This window comes from Schistocerca piceifrons, chromosome 3, assembly GCF_021461385.2.
Source record: "Schistocerca piceifrons isolate TAMUIC-IGC-003096 chromosome 3, iqSchPice1.1, whole genome shotgun sequence".
In the NCBI taxonomy this organism is placed as follows: domain Eukaryota; kingdom Metazoa; phylum Arthropoda; class Insecta; order Orthoptera; family Acrididae; genus Schistocerca; species Schistocerca piceifrons.
The window spans coordinates 298,889,218-298,912,893 of NC_060140.1; the positions used below are offsets into that span (position 1 = coordinate 298,889,218).

General features: G+C 43.8%; 1 protein-coding gene across 1 annotated transcript in view; it reads right to left on the reverse strand.

Moving 5' to 3' along the window:
• Window positions 1-18,555, reverse strand: part of LOC124789559 (potassium voltage-gated channel subfamily KQT member 5) — a 506,704-nt gene extending 488,149 nt beyond the window's left edge. The window contains exon 1 of the mRNA XM_047256963.1: window positions 18,489-18,555. Coding sequence (XP_047112919.1) covers window positions 18,489-18,548 — 60 coding nt within the window. The 5' untranslated portion in view covers window positions 18,549-18,555. The remainder of the gene's footprint in view (window positions 1-18,488) is intronic.
• Window positions 18,556-23,676: the final 5,121 nt, after the last annotated feature.

Genomic DNA, 23,676 nt, shown 5'->3' on the forward strand with positions numbered 1-23,676 from the left:
GCCAGCCACAGACTGCACACAGCACAGTCAGTGATTTTCATACAGACCGCTACGTGGTGTTACCGACATAAAAACCTAAACAGCCCACTTACAGAGTGAATCATTCATTCTTAATAATAATAATAATAATAATAATAATAATAACCCAATGAGCAACACAGTGAATCGTATTACTACACAGGAGCATGTGTCAAAGTAAAAAAAGAATGCTGTATGAACCGTCCACAATCAGATAAACTGCTGTGCTTACCGCGAATCCAGATCTCGAAACCTCCGGGTGAGTACATCAATTGTGCTTCAAGAATTTTCGAGCTTTACTACTCAACAGAAGTATTATAGTGTATTTACAGGCCGCATCCACTGTGAAAAATGCGTCCATAGCATGTAAGAACAATACATGAAAGATTCAGCTACGTCAGGAATATTTTTTTTATTCAACAAACATTTTACGAGTACATGGTTGTTATAATCTTTGTGTAACAAAATTCAGCCACCAGCTGGAGATTTCTGCACCTTGCCAGATATTTTCACAGGGTTTCAGACAGAGAAAGGTTACATATCACCACGTAATATTCTGCTTTCCCATTTTAATAACGAGGAACACACGTGGCATTCTGGCTGTGTTTTACGCACGAAATGATGGCACACCGCCGCGAAAATTCCACTTATGCATTTTCATAAAGAGGAGCACTCAAAACACGAACGCACGCATTTACATATCCAGACACGCGCACGCAACGCACGCACGCACGCACGCAGACAACACATACTCCACGTACTAAGTGGAGTTTGACAGAATTCCAGTATACTAACTAGCAACATACACAAGACAAATGGTGGTCACTCCAGTATAAGGTATTAAAAAAGTTATCTTCTTCACCGGCATTTGGACAAAACGCACGTAAATGATCTTGGAAAACGAAAATCTTCCTCTAGGCCCCATATTTTTCAGTTCTACTGCGATTAATAATCAGTGATTAGCTTGATATACGTAGGCAACTGTCAGGGGCTATGTGGAACAGCGAGTGAAACATTGCAATTTTGTAGCTCTGCGGAATGTAATTGTCAAAGCGTGGCTTCAGATTGATGTGGCATGCCCGAAATTAATTGCGGAGTCTCTTCCTCGTCGGATTGAGGCCATTATCTAGTTCAGATGTAGCGTTTCACGGTATTAGAGTGTTGTCTCAAGGGTGTGACTAATTTTTCTCTAGTGTGATTTAGTTAGGCAGAAGAATACTTGGGTAGCAGTTAAGAGCAAGCACGCATCGACGCCGCGCATCACAATTACAGTCAGTTCTACAATAAAGTATACGCCATAATTTTTAATGTAACGTCCGCAGCGACGTCTCTGGTAGTGGTCTCAAATCTGTAATCAATGCGCTTTTTCACAGTGTACAGATAAACATCGTGAGAGTTGAATGTTTTGTTTTGTCGGTTGCAGTTTAAAAGAGTGCAAAATATCTGAAGCGACACGAGGCAGTATTCCTTCCAAATCATCCAAAGAGGCCAAAGCTTTCATCAGGATCTGCTGTTAAAATTCTCAGAAAGACAAAAACATTTTTTGTGAAGCGGGTCAAACGATATCTAGAGGTTGGAAACGTGGATGATTTACCGGAGAGAGGGCTAACGTGCGCAAAGCGGCTATTTGGACTTATTTACACCCAATTTAAACGCTGAAAAAATGTGAAATATTTATCAAACATGCCTTCTGAGGTCCATTCAGAAGCTGTTCGATTCTAAGGAGGCCAACAGGGTACTTCAAGAGCATAATGATCCGAAACATCGCAGCCGTCTCTGTACGGTGTGGAAGGAAACAATGGGCTGTCCAAAATGGAATGGCCTGCAGTGTCTCTGCATCCAAATCCTATCGAAAATGTTTGGTTCTATATTAAGATAAGGCTTAAAGAAAGCAATATATACTTCGAAGCAGCTGTCATATAAAAACAGGGCGATATAGAAATCGTTACCGAGAGAATATGCAAAAATATCATGAAAATCATGCCTTAAAGGTGCCAAACTATAATCGATAATGGCTTCGATTGGATTAACTGTTAGGTAATTGTGCAATTAGTAATAACATGAATTTTCATGTAAACCTATATTTACAATAGTGTCTTTTATTTCGCACAGATAACGGCGTACACTTCCTTGTGGAACTGACTACAAACGATCACTTTTTCGAAACGCGGTAGTTGTCTCCCACTGCGACGCAGAAATCTTAAATTTAGCTCAATAGTACTTACAGTCTTACTCTGTAATGGTGAAAAAACGTGGCGCTCTCGGACGTCATCCAAATACCGAGGTGTCGGCACATGTGAAAGTAGCCCAGAACTCAGAAACACATGTCAGGCGTAAGGCGCGGTAGTGATGTCACGTTGGCACCAAGTTTCACCACAATTCCACCCAACACCGAAGTGGACGCGCCACGCGATGGGAAGGTCGACACACCCCTTCTTACCCACGTAAAAGCCACTCTTTTCATGCCTATGCGATGGATGACAGAACCCCGATGTCTAACGTTGAAATAACGCGAATTTCTTATGGAAGTCCGAAGCCAACATTTCACTCAAAACTGACATTAAAAGACCTTAGCGGATGGCGCAAAGGGTGTCAATGATGTCACTTATTTCCTTGGGGCATTGAATCCCGCAAAACTCAAGATTGAAAACAGCATTGGCACTGGAATAAGCAACAAGACGACGTTCTTGACAACTTTGGACACAGCTGATATCCGCTGGACAAGTCAGCTCTTGCCTAAGGACATCATGGACAAACAACCCCACTGAACTCGATGATACTCCTCTGGAATGCAGTGTGACCACAGTTTTCGCTCTCATGCAAAGGGCGGGACCACTAAAGGTCGCTCATAATTCGACGATATCTGAATGCGATCTGAAACAGCATAGGGTGCTTCTGTGTTTTCAGTCCTACTGTTTCTTGTCGCTCTAAGACCCGCAGTTCAGCCACACCCTCGGTGACCACCGCCCAGTTTTGTTGAGCACTTTAAAAATGTACCTTACAGAGACAAACTGACGAGAGTCCTAGGCGCCTGCAGGTAGGGTGCGCTGCTGTTCTTGCTCCTGCTACAAGGTGTGCAGAATCTGAGGGGCGTCAAGCAGTTGTCTGTCTGCAAGCACCAAGGACTACGTGACATGAATGAGATTTTCACTTTGCAGCGGAGTGTGAGCTGATATGACACTTCCTGGCAGATTAAAACTGTGTGCCGGACCGAGACTCGAACTCGGGACCTTTGCCTTTCGCGGGCAAGTGCTCTACTATCTGAGCCACTCAAGCACCTGCGAACCAGGAGAGCTTCTGTGAGGTTTGGAAGGAAGGAGACGAGGTACTGGCAGATCTAAGGCTGTGAGTACGGGGCGTGAGTCGTGCCTGGGTAGCTCAGATGGTAGAGCACTGGCCCGCGAAAGGCAGAGGTCCCGAGTTCGAGTTTCCGTTCGGCACACAGTTTTAATCTGCCAGGAAGTTTCACTACGTCACATGTCCAACAAATGGGAGTAGGTGGCACCAAGGGTGTTGCAGATGGTTCTAACCCCAAATCTTCTAGGAAAGCGGCAGTTCTGTTAGTGATTTGTGGAATAAAAGACAGGTAAGCAGTAGTTGTGTTTTTATTTTGCTTTTCTTGTGGCTTCTGTTATCTAAATATTTTAACCTTTAGGGTCTCAACTGCAACGTAACTGTTAGCCAGCAGTTCCATCACTGCCTCGATATCCACTAGATGACAGAAGAGACGGACCCATCATTATAGAAGGACGTGGCAAATATTATGTTGTCTGTACAGGAGCAGTAACAGCACAATGGCTGCCTCAGCACGGCTCGGTGACTTCTAACGGGAACTAATCATTGGACTTCACTTGCGTGACGAATCCATTAGGGACATTTCAACCTTACTAAAGCTGCCGAAAAATGACTCTGATGTGGAAACTCGAAGGAGAAACCACAGCTAAACCATGACCAGTCAGACCAAATGTACTGAAGGACAGGGGCCGTTGAGAATTTCGGCGGGTGGTTGTAAAAAAACCACATGAAATCAGCAGAAGGGATCACAGGTGAGTAACAAAGGGCTACTAGCAGCCCAGCTAGCGCAGTGGGTGTGCGCAGGGAGATAACCGGTAAAGGCTGCAGTGATGAAGCAATTCCTCGTACAGTAAGCCACAGATATCTGTAGTGAATGCTATGCGACGCTTGAAGTGGTGAGACGAGCGACGCTAGTGGACAGTGGATGACTGGAAACGAGTAATTTGGATTGAGGAATCACGCTATCCGATCAAATGGTTTGAGTTTGGTTAATGCCAGGCGACGGTGGTGTTCTTCGTGGCTATGATGTGGTCCCCATACGGCGCTTAAGAAAACCCTAGATGTGGAAGGATATGAACAATTTTAGGGAATGGTGTACTGCGTACAGTAGTGGAAAACTTGCAGACGATGATCGTTTGTATCAGCATGATAATGTACCCTGTCATGAAGCAGCATCAGTGAGGCAGCGATATGTGGACGATAACATTCCTGAATGCACTGACCTGTCCAGGGTTTCGACCTGAACCCAGCGGATCACTTTTGGGATGAGTTAGAACGTCGATTTCGTCACATACCCCAGTGTCAAACATCTGTAGCCTCGGCTGTTGAGGAAGAATGGGCTTGCATTCCTCCACAGACATTCATGCACCTCTTTGAAAATGTCCCCAGCACAGTTCAAGCAGTCACAGATGCGAAAGGTGAACACGCCCTATATTAATACCTACCAGGTGTTCGGACAGTGTTGATCAGATAATTTATTTGTCTCAATAGCTGCCGTTGAATCTTCCATATAGTACATTTTACGGCATGCCATAGAATTAAGTCTCGAAAACCCTCGCTCAAGAATTGACCCAAGTTTCTGGCAAAACTTTTGTACTAAAAACTGAAGTGTTATTGCTTTACAGTGGACAGAATTTATCAAATAAATTTGTTCCTTTTACTGTGATGGAATCGTGCAAATTTTTCATGTACTGATATACTATTAATGAAACTGTAGAACCATATTGTCTGTATGAACACTCTAATCTTCTAAATACTACACGAATTTTCATGGTGTTTACAGGTGACGTGAGTGTAACTGTGGGCAAAATATAAGCTATATTCCGTCAAAATCAGATCTTTAAAGGAAGATATCGTAATCTGAAGTACAACGGCTGTTCGGGAAGTAAGGTCCGATCAGTCGCGAAAAGAAAATCACAGTGAAAATCAAAAAAATATTTATTCACAGTTGTTAGCCACAGGTTCCAGCTATGTCTCTAAACAGCCGCCGCTCCGACTTGGACATCTGTCGTGGCGTTGTACAAATTTCCAATACCCTGATCACAGAAAGCAGCTGCCTCCGCTTTCCGCCACTTCTCTACCCTGGTTTGCTTTTCGTTGTTTGTGCCAAAATGTTGTCTTCGCTGCCAGTGGTTCATGTGAGCAGAGATGAGAAACGGATGGAGCCAATTAAGGGCTGCGTTGACGATTATCAAACACTTTGTAAGGTGGCAACGGCCTTGCAACTTACATGAGTCCAATTAACGTGACACTTTAGGGTTTGTTGGAGTAATACTCTAAATTACAGTGTAGGAAATCTATGTGGAAACGCATCGGCACACGAGAATTCCGCGATTTTGTAATTATAAGATTTCGCGGAAAGGCAGTACGCGAGACAGAGCTCAGCTACATCCCCGCCTAGCCGCCGAAGGCCACAGCCTGACGGTATAAATGGTGAACTGGGGGATTTCTGTAATCCGTTTAGAGAGGCCACAGCGGCCGCCAACCTCTGAGGGGCGTGAGGCTGCAGGTGTTCAAGTGTTTACCAAAACAGAGCAGTGGATAGCTGGACGGGCTTTCCTGTGCATGCTCTCGCCTATGTCCCACTAATTTTACGCCTTCGAGTAACTCAAGTGGGTCAGGCCAGGAGTTCCAAATGCAAGAATCTGTGTTCGCTACGACGGGGAATCTTGCCGGGAAAATCTCGAGTGGTCTCTTTGGAGAAAATTTCCAGTAAACGTGTTATTGCCCACAGCTGTGAATCTTCACAGCCGGCGAGGGCGGAGTTTACTTGTGAATTTTTTTTAGAAATAAAAGAATTGCGGAAAAGAATTCTACTCCCAGGCCGTACATTGGTTGTCACTGGCAAACTGAGTATTTTGAGAGCTTCTAGTGATGTGATTCGCTCGGTAAAAGTTAAGGTGAGGAAACAAATGTGAAGAGCTATCTTGTTGGACTATAGGCAGTGGTCTTCCGGCCTGGGCTCTCGTACTGAGAGGACGTTAGCCAAGTCGTCTCTCCTCTTGGTCTTTCGTTCTGAGAGGACGTTAGCGGCAACAGCTCATTGCTGACGGAAACATTGTCGCAATTAGAGAAGTTTACGGACAGCAGTCTGTTGTCCGAATACTGTAGGATTGCACTTTCCGAGACGCCACACGCCGACCGCACGGCTGCGCCGTCGCCGCTACAACAGGAATATTACGGTGAGATCGCTCCCGCTTCGGCCTGCGTTAGGAGTAACGTTAAATAGTTGGATCAATTGCAATTTCTGTTCCCACGGTTCACGGTACTTTGGAGTGTAGTGGTTCTACGTATATGTGTTATAAGAGATCGCGTTTTGGACCGATTTTAACACAGTTACTGCCAATGCCAGTTAGAAGGATAATTTGTAAATTGTTCACTGTGTTTTATTCAGCATTGATCTGAAGGTTATGATAAAATTATTGTGATTCAGTAGAGCCTTTACTTTCAGTAGTTGATCCTATATTCACTCTTTTGCTTTATTTTATTTTTGTGTATGCGTTTGATGTCATTGAACACCCTAAGTGTTCGTGATCGTTCACGTTTGGAACTAAAAATAGGTGTGATTTATCGTCAACACTACCACCCCAGATTAATTTGGGGGGACAGGGCCACATTTAAATCTAGCGTTATCCATTTTTGCGTACAGTTCCACTCACAGTTCCTCTGTAAGTTGTTTGTTAGGGGCGAACGCATGCAAAAATCGGACTAGCAACGGGTGGGGCGTTACGACTTCCCATCGAAAACGCTGCAGGAGCGTCTTCATTGCCCTGCAGAATACGGCTGAAAATTGTCTTGAAGGAAGAAACGGATGACATTTATGTTACGCAGCCTGCGAAGCTTCGGGTGAAATCTCTTCCCAGATCCACGTACTTCGTGGGAGACACTGTTGTTTTAGGCATTTTTGCATGATCACTTTGCGCTCTGAACTGAAAAGAGCTACGTGAAGCGATCTACAGGTACTCTTTAGACACTGCACAACACATCTGTGCAAAGTTCCGTCGGATTTTCACAGTGGTTTACATTTAGTGCCAAATCGATCCTTACTTTCCGAATACACCACGTATTATCTAAAACCGTCGTGTCTGTCTGTTGGAAAACGTAAATCTTCAAAACTACTAGACGAATTTTCAGTAGTTTTCTTAGGTACCTTGTATTTAGCTTGGGGCAGCAAACAGGCTTTATTTAATCACAATCAGAACACGTAAAATTAATATATAGTAATTTAAAGATTTATCTGTATAATCGACTGCGCAGTTAATAGTTCGGATGTTTAATCATCACAATGAAGCAGTTTACACCAAAGAACCAAGAAATGTCAATGTTCGTTTCGTAGTACACCAAAGAACCTCTACATAACACTGTTAGTCTTTTTTTACCTCAGTGATAGATGTATTTTCTGAAGTTTACGACAAAGCAGTGCTGTTAAGTTTCTAATACGCAAAGCCGGATCAGTAAATACAAATTATTGACACTGAATTTACTTCGCTGGGATATAAGGATTGACTTAATTCGCTTTTTGCATTTAAAACTTAACGGTACTGCATTGTTTCTATCGGCATGTTTTCTTTTTATTCTTTGGTAGAAAAAACGAATTTATTGAGTGCAGTTTTGCGATTTGGGTGCCTATTAATTATATAATTATTCCGTTCTGTTTACGAATGAAAATGCCTAGAAAGCAGTCGAGTTTTCTGAATACACCAGAACGGCTAAAAGACTGAGGACTAGGCGGTCTGAAGAATCTAGTGAAGATAGTGATACTTGCAGCGGCTCGAGAACATCAGGCTTTAAGTCACTCTTTGGAAATTCTTTTCCGAAAGCGAGGTGCGACATAAGTCTAATCGAGAGCCTCACGAAGTATCTCTCTCCTCAGAGCTCTCCATTCGCAGAGGCTTGAAGTTACCATACTTCTTTTCAACGTAACGTCACAAAAGCGGAAATTTGGACGGTAAGTGGCGCAGGGAAGAGAGTTTTACAACCCGAATACCGCTTATACCTAACAATTTACCATTTCGCTTTAAATATGTACAGTTTCCGACGAACTTACGTAATGCCATGATCACAAAGAAAACACAAGGCCACACGCTGCGTGTTGAAAGCGTGAACCTTAGTGTTAGTTGCTTCTCGTACAATCTTTTGTGGTTCGAAGAGAAACAAACTCTTCGTCCACGTCCTCAGTCACACTACTTCAAACCCTGTATACAAAGAAGCTTTGTAAATCGAAAATAAATTGCATGTTCACAAACAATAGGGTACAATATAAATAAATTCCCAGGTAACATCGGACTTCTCAGCTAGTACTGAATAAAATGTAAATGAAAAATATGAAGGTCCACCCCTTATCTTACTACTTCGTTAATGTTCTCTTAGGAAGGATAACGTTAGTGTTATTGAACGACTCGTATGACGTGCCTTTCGTATGACTGCATGCGATGAACATGTCATCCACGTATATGAACCACTCTGTCATCATGTGATGTGGAGTGTTTACCCAGTAGACGCGTATGCGGAAGGACCGCGTTTCAAATCCCCGTCCGGCCAAACGGTTTCAAGTTTTCCGTGGATTCACTAGATCACTAAAATCAAATGCCAAAATTGTTCCTAGAAAAGAACACGACCGATATCCATTCCCATCCTTCCTTACACAGAGTTTTTGCTCCCTTTCTAATGACCTCATTGTCCACGGGAACCCTGCGCCCCAATCTTCCTTCCTGCAAGCCCGTCACGCAAACTGACTTTCAGAATCATTCTATGTCTGAGTTCCGAACTGTATTACATTGCACGTAGAATCTATACTTCGTGTACAACGGAAGAGAATAACTCGTTGCATGCTGCTTAACGTACCACATGAGTTTGTCACTATATATTTCACTTATTTAATTAATATTACGGTTTTCTCACCAATTTTTGTCTAATCACTGTCTGCAAAATAAGAAAATGCGACTTTTACCTCCCTAGGTATTAATCTACCTTCAGTCCAAGTTCAGCCGGCCGGAGCGGACGATCGGTTCTAGGCGCTTCAGCCTGGAACCGTGCGACCGCTACGGTCGCAGGTTCGAATTCTGCCTCGTGCATGGATGTGTGTGATGTCCTTAGGTTAGTTAGGTTTAAGTAGTTCTAAGTTCTAGGGGACTGATGACCTCAGATGTTAAGTCCCATAGTGCCCAGAGCCATTTGAACCATTTTCAGTCCAAGTTGGCAGGACGCTGACGGTCTAATAACGGTTACATAGGAGAAACCAGTTACTACTGATCAAAACAAACAACTGTTACTCCAGACTTTTAATTACCTCATATTTCATCAATAACGTTGAGCCAAAATTCCATATGTTTAACGATGTCTAGTTCTCTAGTACCTTAAATAGAGATTAAAATTGTGAACCGGACCTGGACTCCAACCTTGGACCTTTATCCACGACTCACTACCCGGGTGGTGAGTCTTGTTTGGCTAGCTCAGCTGGTAGAGCATTTGGCCGCCAAAGGTAGACGTCCAAGTGCGGAGTTTCGCTATGGCACACAGTCTTAAGCTGCCAGGAAATCACAAATAAGCACACACACCACTGTAGACTGGAAATTTATCTGCATACGGAAACTTTGTCGTAACATACGCGACTGTCTGAAAAAGCGCTGTAGATAACAGAACTAGTAAAAGTACGAGGGTGACGCAAAGGAAAACCCCAATTATTTATCGTAATACAAAATGTAATACAGAAAAAATGCAGATACGTCATTTTTCACCGTATTGCGCATGATGTGTAATGGGCGAATTCCACCGCTTCGGAATTGAATGGATACCCTGTGTGAGGAATTCATTTGGGTGCGATATAGCCACTCGTGCACCGCGCTTTTCACGTTTTCATCAACTCTCAAATGCTTGCCTCCAAGTGCTACTCACAATAATTTGTAGGAGGGAGGGGGGGGGGGGGGTTCTAGACCTGGGTATATGGAGTAATTTTAATATTTTGGAAGAAGAATGGAGACTTCTAACTACCTGCACAAAAGTTACAGTTCCGACATTGTTAAAAACCTACGTAATACCAACTGTTAAATCATTTTCCTGAAAGAAAAATACCTGACGATACTATATTTTTCTCATTTCTCTGAGACAGAGGAGGGGGCGGGGGACGATCCCCTTTTCCCCCAGGCATGTCCACCATTGCTACTCTGAGCCGTCCGAACACATGTAAGTCACTCCTACCGAGGTCTGCGGTCTGAACTGTAAGATGAGTGTTCGTGCATTCAAATCGCATATCCTGTATTGTTGATATTGGCAAGAGCATTGTCGTGTTACAACGAGACATCGGCGCTAAGAGGTCCCCGTCGTTTAGTCCTGACTGGCGGACGAGAGTGATTTCGTAGCAGATTTTAGTGCTGAATCACTGGTGACTGTTAATCGTCTTTCTATGTAATGCTCTAAATACACCTCTTTTACGTCCTAAAAAAAATTAAGCATGATATTTCCCGCCTGTGGTTGACAGCCGGCGCACTGGTTTCATATCCGGTAAGAATTCTGTTCAGAAATACGTTACCTTCGAATTGGAAACAACGCAGAATTTACTCACAGGCATCGACGCCACTGTCTGTCATCTCGAAGATCAACTGATGTGGTAAACATCTTGCGGAAGCTTTACTGAATCGAAGCACCATCGTGGACAACACTGTGTCTTGAACCACCAGTAACATCCAAAATAGTTGCTATTTCACTCACAGATATACGCCTGTTTTGCTTCACAAGCTCTGCCACAGTGGCAATGTTTTCTTTTCGACTACTCGGTGTGCCTGGCCGGGGAGTGAAGTGTCTTCCACAGAAGTTACGCATCTTGTACCCTGCATCTTTAGTATTGTAGATAAGATACGCACGTGAATCGCCTCACTATTCTTTCGTGATATGATACATTTTCACCCATCCAAGTGTTAGCCAAGCCCGATGGCGCTTAACTTTGATGATACGACAGTAATGGGTGTTACCTGTTGGCAAATAGAGGATATAATTTTTTAGGAATTTTATTGCATTTTTAAGAATTTTTTGGGCCTCACCATAGTATCAGATTTATAGATATTCTTCGTGCATAGGTACACTCCTAAACTTCCACCTCCTTGTCAGATGCTACATTTTTATCACTAACGAATCCCAATCACTGACCTCAGTCTATACACTGAGCTTCATTTTCGCTTCGCAGCACTGCCAATAATGCCTTCAGGTAGTGACGTGAGCAGTTGCAGGGCAAATGTGCCAAGTGAGCAGCTTAATGCCTGCGCCAGCAGCGAGGACAGTGTGCGTGCAGCGGAGCTACAGCATAGAACCGTCCTCACAACAGCGCAAAAGATGACGTGCGCTTGGAGCTGCGCGAGTTTTGTGACGTCATTTCCTGTTATTTCACGGTGAAAAAGTATTGGCGGGCGTGAAACGCCCAATAAGTTCTGCGATATTTCGACAATGTGCAATGAATGGTTTTACCGATAAGAGGCACGTACGCTCACGAAGTCAGAAGCAGCGCCATATTGGATTTCGTCGTTTTCAGCTGAAGGCAATATTTACTGGGTTTTATATTATAATTCTACGAAGCTACGCTATTTGAAATCACCAGCTCATCGAGGATCTCTCGAAAATGCAGCGTCATATTGGTGGTCAAAGAATTATCGTGTTTGGTTATTTTCGTATTATTACTTCCCTGTTATAAAAGTTTGCTGCTTGAAAGCAACAGTGAACGGAAGATTCATCAAACACGGGTTGTTATTGGTGCGATTTCTTATAATTAAATGTTATTTAAAACATATTGGCGATTAAACCTTTCACAACGGCTTGTGTAACAGAACATATCATGTAATATAACACATCGTATCAAATAAACTAACATGATACACGATGTCGTGTCGCATGATACATGCCATCATATCATCGAACATGGCATTTGTCATGTTGTGCAATACGACACACTCCTCCCGAACAGGCCATGAAGACCCAACGGTACTGACCGGCCGCCGTGTTATCCTCAACTCATAGGCGTCACTGGATGCGGATATGGAGGGGTATGGGGTCAGCACACCGCTTTCCCGGTCGTATGTCAGTTTCCCAGACCGGAGCCGCTACTTCTCAATCAAGTAGCTCTCAGTTTGCCTCACAAGGGCTGAGTACACCCCGCTTGCCAACAGCGCTCGGCAGACCGGATGGTCACCCACCCAACTACTCGCCCAGCCCGACAGCGCTTAACTTCCGTGACCCGACCGGAACCGGTTTTACCACTGCGGCAAGGCCGTTGGCAATACGACACAACAAGTCAATAAAGTTGAGGACGCATCCATCCCTTCTAGAATTAGTCCCTATTAAAGATGCACCTACACTCTAGATTCAAATGGCTCTGAGCACTATGAGACTTAACATCTGAGGTCATCAGTCTCCCTAGAACTTAGAACTTCTTAAACCTAACCAACCTAAGGAGATCACACACATCCATGCTCGCGCCAGGATTCGAACCTGCGACGTACCGGTCGCGTGGTTCCAGACTGAAGTGCCTAGAACCGCTTGGCCACACCGGCCGGCCACACTCTACGAAGTGCATAAACTTGCGTCGATTTGTTTTTGCACCTCTCACCTAAGAGAGCTCACTGCACTGGGGAAGCGCAAATATCTTAAGATGTTTTGATTTAAATGTCTTTGAAACTGCCAGATATGACGAAAAGTTACTTCCCTCCGTTTACATCCCTAACTCTGCTCAGAGTATATTCGCCTTTTTTCGTGCAACGATAGGAGCATTTTCCATTCTGATTCCCAATTTTTACTCTACTATAATTTCGACATTAGACCGCCGTAGCTTGGCAACCGGTGTAGATTTTTGTTGACACGGGCGACGACTGATCCGGTACAGGTTTGTTTATTCCCTTTCAAACCTCGTTCCTTATATTGTGGCAACGCCTAAGACTTTCGCAAAACAACAGGACGACCATTAATTATGCGTATTTATCTATCTTCCTACAAAATTTGAACCGATTCGCAAAACTTTGATACTGGCGCACTAAAAAAATACTAAAAAATATTTTTGCACGTAAAATCGAAACGAGGGTGACGGCATTCGTACGTAAAACATATATCACGAAGGGTGCCAATACGAATGGTGCCATTAGCTGGGCATTAATTTCAGCCGAATTAAAATCTTTTGCAAAAGAAATTAATTGATTCCTACAATTTGCCTGGGTGTCAGCTCCGGTTTGTCGTTCAAACCCTGTTTAATATAGTGTAACATAGCTACAGTACGTCGGATATTCGAATAGCTATACAAACTGCCACTGGTCGGGGCTAAATGAAAAATTTTTGACCCCATGCCCTACCTCAAATAGGAACCGAGCATCGAGACCCACTCAAACTGCAATTCTGCCCTCGGCCTTTTCAGACACATTTGTTACAGCGCTTCCGCGCTGTAACGGTTCACATTCGAATTTTATAAAATGTTCTGGTACTACTTATTAATTTAATGCATATAAGTTGTGGAGTATTCAATGTTATGTAAATGTAACAGCGCTCCCTCTCAGGAATAAGTTTTTTCGATTTTGTTAACATGCCAGAAAACATGGACAAACGAACTGCAACACACACATACACACACACACACACACACACATTAAGTACAGGAAATATAACTGTAGTAAATAAATCATTTTTCTGCCTGTTGCACTAATTCGAGTAAAACATTTTGCAAGTTCTTCTTCCATGTCATATATATCTCATGTTCTAAAAATTTCCCTATGGAACAGAAAGAGCAATCAAGTAAAAATGACATTAGGGTTTTACTACAAAGTGAAAATGATGAATTACTTTTTATCTGATAGGGAAGACTGTAGTAAATTTTTGGCTCACTATTTGTTACGGAACTGTCCAGTCACATTAACGTGATCACCTGTCAAATGACTCAATAAACGCGTTTTGCGGCATTTGAATAGTCAGTGAGTTTCTGGACTGTTCCAAGAGGGATGTAGAGCCATGCCGACTCCAGTGTTGCGGTAAGCTGAGCTATGTCTCTTGGCAGAGGATCCATGGCGCGAACAGCCCGATGGAGGTGGTCCCAGATTCTCGAGTGTGTTTAAATCTGGGGAGTTTGTTGACCAGGAGAACACAGTAAACTCTTCCTGATGTTCTTCGAACCACACAGGTACACTGTGAGCTGTGTGACGCGTTGCATTGTCCTGTTGGTAGATGCCGTCGTGCCAAAGGAACACAAAATGCATGCAGGGGTGGACGTAATCCTGAAGGGTCGATGTATACTTGTGCTGATCCACTGTGTCTTCCAGCATGACGAGAGCATTCTGTAAATGCCACAAAAGCATTGACCAGGTGACAACGCTCCCTCCTCCGACGATAACATGATAAACATAAAACATGATTCACCTGAAAAGTCCATCTGCCGCCATTCAGTGGACGTTCAGCTGAGGTGCTGATGTGCAAATTTCATCCCTTGTCGCCGACGAACAGGAGTCATCATGGGTGCACGAATCACACGCCTTCTGTGGAGGCCCGTAACAGCAATGTTCAGTGAATGGTGGTTGAGGAGACACTGTTGGTAGTCCGTTCTTTCTTCTGGGCGATCAGTGCTCAACGATTGCACGTCTATTCGTCCTTACACATCTCCGGAGCAGTCTATTAGCCCTGTCATCTTTGGCCCATGGTTCCCCACAGTTCCTTCGGCGCTACTTTTGGATAGCGCCGTTTTGCAATGCACAGTATGCTTTAATTATGGCGGTACGCGAAACGTTTACAAACCTAGCCGTTTCAGAAATTTTTCCACCCTTGGCCAGAAGGCCAGTGATCAGCCTCTTTTGGGCGTCAGATAATTCGCTCAGTTGCCGCATTCCGCATTACGGCAAGGACTGCACTGTTTTCAGCGTCTGCCTCGCCCCCTCCCCCCCTTCCACCCCCCGACACGCTATACAGGGTGGTCCATCTGTAGTTTCGAGTGAGATTATCTAGAAAACTATACATCGGGTTAAAATAGTGGGCAAGGCAAGTTCGTCGGCTCAAAAGGGGAACATCAAATAACATTACACGTGACCTCCAGCCCTCGCCCGCTTGGGAGGGGCGGAAGGGTAGCTTTCAAACCTTAAATGGAAACACCCATTTCTTATTGCAGCTGCGGATTCTCCATAAAAAAGTAATCAAGTTTTGTCTGAAACATTTTTTAAAACCATTGACAAAGGCCGCTGAAATCGAGAAAAAAGTAAAATTGGGGATGAACTCTGATTTACTTAGAAGTATCCGAGAAAGACGCATCAAATCGATACAAAATGAGCACCAATTCTTTCGCTACGCCAAATTAAGCTGTTTTTGCACAAAATGTATTGCATCCTACTTTTAGCGTTACCCAGGAACAACGACATGGACGTAGTAGAATGATGTTCCCATGGGGTGCTACATTACTGTGAATCCCCTTGCCTCTCACAATTTGGGGAGCTTAATTAATGAAATTAGCCATGAAGAAATTGTTCAAAATTTTCCCAATTTGCTTCAATGCATGAAGTCAATCGTCTGCGAAAGTTGTCCACAGTTTTGAGCAGCACATCCCGTGGTATGCCTGCACACGCTCTTCGAATGCGTTACTCCATATCGTTTCGGGTTGTGAGCTGTCTTTCATAATCAATCTTTTTTAAATAACCGCACAAGAAAAAATCATGAGATGTTAGGTCTGGTGAACGTGGAGGCCGCTGAATTGGTCCGCTGGTCGTATCCACGGACGAGGGTATCGTAAATTTAAAACGTTCCGCACATTTTTAGCATAATGAGGAGCTGCTCCGTCCTGTTGGAACCACATTCGTTTCCTAGTTTCTAAATCAATATCTTACATTAGCTCCAACAAATCATCGCGGAGAAGTTGCAAATAAGATCCACCAGAAACATTTCGGTCAAAAAAATACGGTCCTACCATGTAACTGTAAAGGATGAGCCAGACAGTAAGAGATTTTATTTTATTATATGAGCACCCAAGCAGAAGCTTAATTTTTCCATTGCGGCCAAGCCATGGCCGGCAGTGTTAGCTGCCTGTAAATTCTTTCGTTTCACGGTTTAGCATCAGGAAGTCAGCACCGAGGAAGGGCACCTTGATCACGCGCCTCTCTCATGTGCTGACGAGGTAACGCCGCCCCAGGCGTAGCTTAGCAGGCAACGCTCTGGAAAGTTCCATGCCGCCCGCGCGGTTTGCTCGGTCCTGACCAATCAGGGCGGAGGAAGCCACGTGGTGCGTCGAATATACCCGGCCGCCCGTGGCCTGGCTCGCTCTCTCGTATTCTTGCTCTCCCGCGAGTCGGATGCGCGCCCTGTAGCATTGAACATCTCCCGCTTCTTCCGGTGCTGCGGCACTGTGGACTTAGTTTTGGCAGACAACCACTTTCGGTAGCTTCGCGAACAATGTTCGCCAAATTATAAGCTCTGGCTCACCCTTACCTCCCTATGGCTATGTATCCCCTTTCAACATGCATTAGCCAATAAATGGCCTTTCTCTAAAAATTACCCTACTATTCCACGACGCCCACCGCCTGCCCATACGCCCATCCTGTACATAACCGTTTAAAATTCCACACCAGACCATTAACTACCATTTGTGCTGATTGTCAACGGATCTGTGCAAATGTGGATTGACAGGGGACCAATAATGACAATCATGACAATTTAATTCGCCATTGTTTTTGAATGTGGCTTCATCGGTGAACATAACGTATCTAAAAAAATCATTGCCATCTCTGCCCATTGGCAGAAATGCACGCGTATTTGCGTATCTTTCGGTGTTAATTCCTGTGGCCGCGTCATATGATATGCATTTTGTTTATGTGCCTTCAAAATCCTCAAAACAGTTGATTTCGGTATTCCAGTTTGTCTCTGAATCGCACGACTACTAATTTCGGGATCCAGTTGAACACAGGCGAGAACGGTAAGGGTACGAGCGTCATTTTCATTGTATTCGCGATGACGAGGTGGACGGTGCATGTATCCAGTTCGAGCTCGCTGAGTGCAATTTAGAATAATATTTTCACTTGGATGTCGTCTGTTTGGGAAATGATCAGCATACAATTACGCACCTGCAGCGTAACTGTTATGGCATTCACCTAAAATTAACATTATGCCAACAATCTCTGTACGAGAATAGTGAGGCATGTTTCGATAAAGAATAATTTACTTTCGTCAGCTGATATTTACGGTTCACAATCTGAAAGAGAAGTGACGTCTGATCACATTCCGCCGACCTTTATACTGAGCCATAGTTCACAGTTTGGGCACGGTAGCGCCACATTTGGGTGAGTAACGCAATTGTGAAGAGTTCCCTAACGAGATTTTAATACCTTTCCTCTTCCTTCCATCAAAACCTGTGGCAGGTAGGGTACATTTTGTAAAACAATAGCTTAATTTGGCGTATAGAAAGAATCTGTGCACATTTTGTATCAATTTGATGCGTCCTTCTCGGATAGTTCTAAATAAATCGGAGTTCATCCCCAATTTTAATTTTTCTCGTTTTCAGCGCCATCTGTCAATGGTTTAACAAAATGTTTCAGACAAAACTTGATTACTTTTTTATGGAGAATCCGAATCTGCAATAAGAAATGGGTGTTTCCATTTAAGATTTAAAAGTTACCCCCGCCCCTCCCAAGGGGCCTCCTGGAGGTCACGTGTATTATTTTTTTATGTCCCTCTTTTGAGCCTAAGAACTTGTCTTACCCACTATTTTAACTCGATGTATAGTTTTCGACATATACTCACTCGAAACTACAGATGGACCACCCCGTATATGCACTCCACCGCCAGTGCTGCCACCTGCCGCCCGTGAATGGTTATTGCACGAAGACGTCGAACGTGGGTGGGTGGTGATCATATAAATGTAGCTGGACCGTTACAATGACCTTAGGGACTAAGCATGGAATCATCCTTTTCGCCTCAAAACAGGTTTATGCATATTGAAGTTATTATTTAAGTAAACTAAAGACAGAACAATACGACTAGCTTATGGTCAAGGGAAGAAATATGCGGTATAACCGAGATAACACAGGAATTTTACGTCCGTCCATTTTCATAAATGTAGTGTGTGATTTGCGAGCCAGATGCAGCCGGCAAGTGCCGCTGGTGAGTTCTGCATTCGTAGTCGACGTTAGCTGCCACGCCGCATGTGAGGACGGTTTAAGGGTGTAGAGGAGTGCGGCGCTTACCTGCCGATGAGCGTAGACGACGGAACCGAGGAGCTTCCAGGTGCCGCCGCGGCGGTCCATGCGCACCATGCGGAGTATCTGGAAGAAGCGCAGGCCGCGCAGCGCCGACGCCGCGAACGCCGGCCCGCTCGCGCACAGCACGGCCATCGTTGCGAAGATGGTCGTCACGTCTGTACACACATCACGCAAAGGCTGCGCGTCAGACATTGGATGCTAGGAAAGGGGCTTGGTGTGCAACACCAAACGCCAGTACATTCTCCAACGCAGTGGTTCCCAATCTTCCTTAGATCATTACCCCTGAGTGCGATTAGTCATTAGCCAGTACCCCCGCCATCTCCCCCTCCTGCCGTCTTTTGCCCCCCCCCCCCCTCTCCCACATTATCACCAACTTAGACTTATCTATAGAATGAAAGACTTTTCTTGGAACACTTTTGTTTTTAAAATGGTGAAAGACGAATGATACTTTATTTAGTTTGTGTTTGTGTGTGTGTAAAGTGGGAGGGGAGGGAGGAGGGAGTCTTAGAATGAAATACGAGGGATAGTTCGTTTTCTTATCTGAGAGAGAATTGTTGGTAGCACTTGCGAAGCCTGCTACGGTCGCAGGCTCGAATCCTGCCACGGGCATGGATGTGTGTGATGTCCTTAGGTTAGTTAGGCTTAAGTAGTTCTAACTTCTAGGGGACTGATGACCTCAGAAGTTAAGTCCCATAGTGCTCAGAGCCATTTGAACAATTTTGTACTTGCGAAGCATAACGAATGTTGTGGTTCGCAAGTGCTACGCACAACTCCTTCTCAGATAAGGAAGCGAACTGTCCACAGTGAGGGTGGACACATGTGACAAAATATACTTCCCCTGCAGTATTCCTCTCCATTGCGGCACTTGCTTGACCTGTACACTGCAACCCCATCCAAAGTCAACCAAGTTAAAATGTGTGCACTGTTCTTACTGTACGTAAACTACTTGACTGCTGCACTCCATTCTTCTGAACTGGCAGAAATTGGAAGATTTCAGGATGTTAATGCTTTGTGTTTGACCACAGTCATTAATAGTAACAGTGAGTGTACGTTAAGTCCGGGAACACTTTCAACTATTTATTGCACAACAACAAAACACTGTACACATATCATACATGTGTCATTTTGAAGAGATACCCTGAACGTTCTTTTTTTTTTTTTTTGCATATATACCGCATGTAGTTTGGTAATTTGCCGATAGTGAGCGCTAGTCACAACTATGGCGAGTTCAGGTGCGGAGCGAGCTGTTTCATGACATATTAAAGATCTGGTGTGTGTACCGCGTGATATAGCAGAGCTCCGGGAGAGAATACGGGAAGCGAATGCCACTGTCGACGATGCCATGCTCGAACGGGTATGGCAAGGATACGATTACCGTATTGACGTCTGGCGGGTCACTCATGGTTCGCATATCGAATGTTCGTAAAAGAACTTTCAGACTTTCTGTTCAAAATGCAATGTGTATGACATCTGTACAATGTTTAGGTCAAATGGTTCACATGGCTCTAAGCACTGTGATATTTAACATTTGAGGTCACCAGTCCCCTAGACTTAGGACTACTTAAACCTAAGTAACCTAAGGACATCATACACATCCATGCCCGAGGCAGGATTCGAACCTGCGACTGTAGCAGGATCGCTGTTCCGGACTGAAGCGCCTAGATCCGCTCGGCCACAGCTGCCGGCCAATGTTTTAGTTATTGTGCAGTAAATAATTGAAAGTGTTTCCGGACTTTATGTAAATCCTGTACTATTATTATTAAACTTCTGTGTACATACTATAGTAGCCCTTATGAAGTTACTGCTGTCAGTTAACTCATATGTCTGTTTCGAAGCAAGTAATGAAGCATTTCTGGACTACTGCAGGTATTATCTACAACATGGAGAACACATTTTCTTAGATGTTTAGCATTTGTTAGGTACACGTCTTACTTTTATCACCAGCGATGTACAGGACAACGCAGTGTGTACAGTGGGCGGAGAGTGTGAGGAACCTACAACCTCTAACGCATTAATGCTACTAACTGCCTAAAATTAATTATTGGTAACTTATATAATTATTATCCGAGTCTCACAAAATTATGATAATATTAATGATCTTTTGAAAATAATTTAGTTTGGTAGCTCAAACAGAATCGGATAGTTTAGTTTTTACCCCTGAGAAAATTTTATTTTACCTCTCAGGGAGTAATCACCTCCGAGTTGGGAGCCACTGATCTAAGGGAAAATACACTGATGTGCCAAAACATTGAGCTAGGTATACACGTGAGAGTTTTTCATTCACAGAGAGCTTTTGCGAGTAACGTCGTGTGAACACAGCCGAAAGTCAGCTTGCTCGCAGTGTCCGAGAGTGGGGCCAGATCTCAGATAGTTGCGCTTTGGGAGTTTAGACGTCTCGTGTAGACGGCAATCTCCATGTGTCTTTAGACCTGCTCGCCGCAGCTCTCAGACAAGAAAAACTACACAGGCATTGCAAGGTGAGCCGAGAGTACTCGGAGAGCGCTGAGCAGCCGTAATTGCGTCTCAGATTTGTGCCGTATTTCACAGTTTGTACGCTGCTATACCCTGACTATGTAATTTGCCGTACTCATGCACACTTTATATAAAAGTATCCAGTAAACTGAGCGTTTTGAGCCATAATATGTAACCGTGGCTTGTTTATGAGCAAAGAGTTCGCCCGTTTATCCTCCTTAAGGAACAACACCGGTAGTTAGCCAATTTCTAAAGTTCTATACTTGAACAGCGCTACACGGCAAATAACATATAATAACAGCATAGACATATTATATACAGTTAAGAAACGTAAATAAAACAAAAGCTGCTGAAGAGACTAGATCTCAAGTAAATACGTAAATGTGAATGGAAGACTAGCGCACTGCACAAAGCCGCTTTATAAATTTGTGATGGCATTCTCAGGACAGTTGAGGCTATTGCGATTGATACTCACAGTGAAGTGAATGTCAACAATTTGTCGGCAAAGAAAGGGTTTAACAAAGCTGCTAAGAAGTGAGCTCAGGATAAAATTGTGCATTTAATATGTTTGTACGAGGACAGGCCAGCGATATCCAATACACATTTACTGGACTACAGGAACCGAGAAAAGATGGGGAAGTTGGTTAGCTGAAGTGGTTACGGTTTTTAACACCTCCACAGACGAAATTTACCAGAATATCCAAATGTCAAGGAATCAAGCTAAGTAATTTTATAACATAGATTAATTAACATAGAGGAAACAATGGAGTTTTGCTTGAAAGTAATTGTTTTTGAACTCGAAAAATTACCATTTGACTTCAACTAATACATCTATAGCTATAATTTTGTATGGCGTGGTGTTTATTGATTGTTTCTAGATTGGGTGTTGAAGAAAAGACGTTCAGGAATTTACGACTTGTTCTTTAACTCAATGCAAATAAAAAAAATGTTCAAAGAAAGGTGTGTTCGGAAATGCTTTATTTATCACATATTCGCCCGATTTTGCTTTTGAACGAGTGTGGGTATGGAGATGAAATCTGATATAATGTTAATTCATGCCAGTTGTAACTTTACCAAATATTACAGAGAATAAACATTCCTGATGCTAGAAATCTTAGTGTCACAAGCAGTCTGCATTAAACACCAATGGATTTACGCATAACAGTATCTACCCTAGCAATTTGGGGTCCAATTATGGGGAATATTATTTCCATTTTCAACGGTGTAATTCTCGTAAAGTTTCGATATAATTGTGGAGTTTCCATCACGAACTCTACAATGAGATAATTGTATGAAAAGTATTAAAAGTGCAGCAACAGTTTTATCCTCTTACATCGCAACCTCTTCCTTCATGCACAAAACACCACACATAAATCTCCCGGAGAATGATATCTCAGCTCTCACAAACATTCTCACCTGCTGTCTGCAAACGATTACAACACCTGCTCTCGCAAGACCCTCAGACACTTCAAAACTACTCTCAAGTAGCTGTCAGACAGTAGACCGGAATGAATTAAAAGACAATAGCTGCCAGTAGGCACCGATTTATTTTCTTTGATCTCGTATTGTTCATTGTATTTGTTCTTGGCGGACGTCTCAAGTTCATCGTTGATCCATTCACTCAGTTTCCTAATTAAACAGGGCAGCTAAGCAACTGACCGAAGACGCTGAGCTACCGTTCCGGAAACCATCTGCACACGGTGCTCAGTACAACTGCACAGACTACTCTAGCACGTATTTCGCCAGATACAAATTCTCGACTTAACCACACGCTACTGATGTAGTGCCCCTGCTCAGTTTCCTCATTACTCGCGGCATCTAGCCGATTACTGTTACGAGTTTGAGCTTGGTGTTCACCTGCTCTGAAGGAATCATTGGCTGTCATAACCTTGATTTCACATATGTATGGTGTCTGTTTCATCGGAAACGTCCGACAGAACAGACTAAAGGTACACATCAGACAGTAACTAGTGTACGCAATTCCGCAAGTACCAACTGAGAGTCTCAAACTGTTTGAGAGGAAAAAAATCTCACGTGTATTCCAACCCTGAGCACTGCCTACCGCGAGACAAAGTCGCCCGGTATCGCTGCCAGCAACTGACGCACTAGGAAAATTATTTAGCGTACCAAAGACGAATGGGGAGTTATTCTACCAATGGGGCGTACAGGGGTTGGACAAACGTATAGAGACAAGGCGAGATACGCGTGCCTGAATATGGATCCAGATGCTACCCAACACTGCAGGTGGTGCTGTTGTATTTAACCGCGAACGGCTCCTGTGCAATGTCCTCAATATGTTGCAAATGTGAGTCGTGGTCAGAACGCTGTTCAATTTAGTTGTGAGTGCATAATGTCTGAGATAAGTGGATTCGAAAGTGGGCATATTGTTGGTGCTCGTATGATGGCTTCTTTCGTAACCAAGGGAGCCGAACTGTTTGGTGTTCCAAGGGGTGCCGTATTGAATGTCTATACCGCACACGCGGGAATAGGAAAAACGTCTCATCACACAGGTTCAAGTTCGTCGTTGATCCATTCAGTCAGTCACAACGCAGTCGGAAGTCTGTTTGGTAAGTGACCGTGACAACCGGTCATTGAAGAGGATTTTCACGGAAAATTAGAGGGCGACGGCTGCAAAGTCACTGAAGAACTGAATGTCACACCCATGAACCCTGTCAGCACCAAAACAACATGAAGGGAGCTC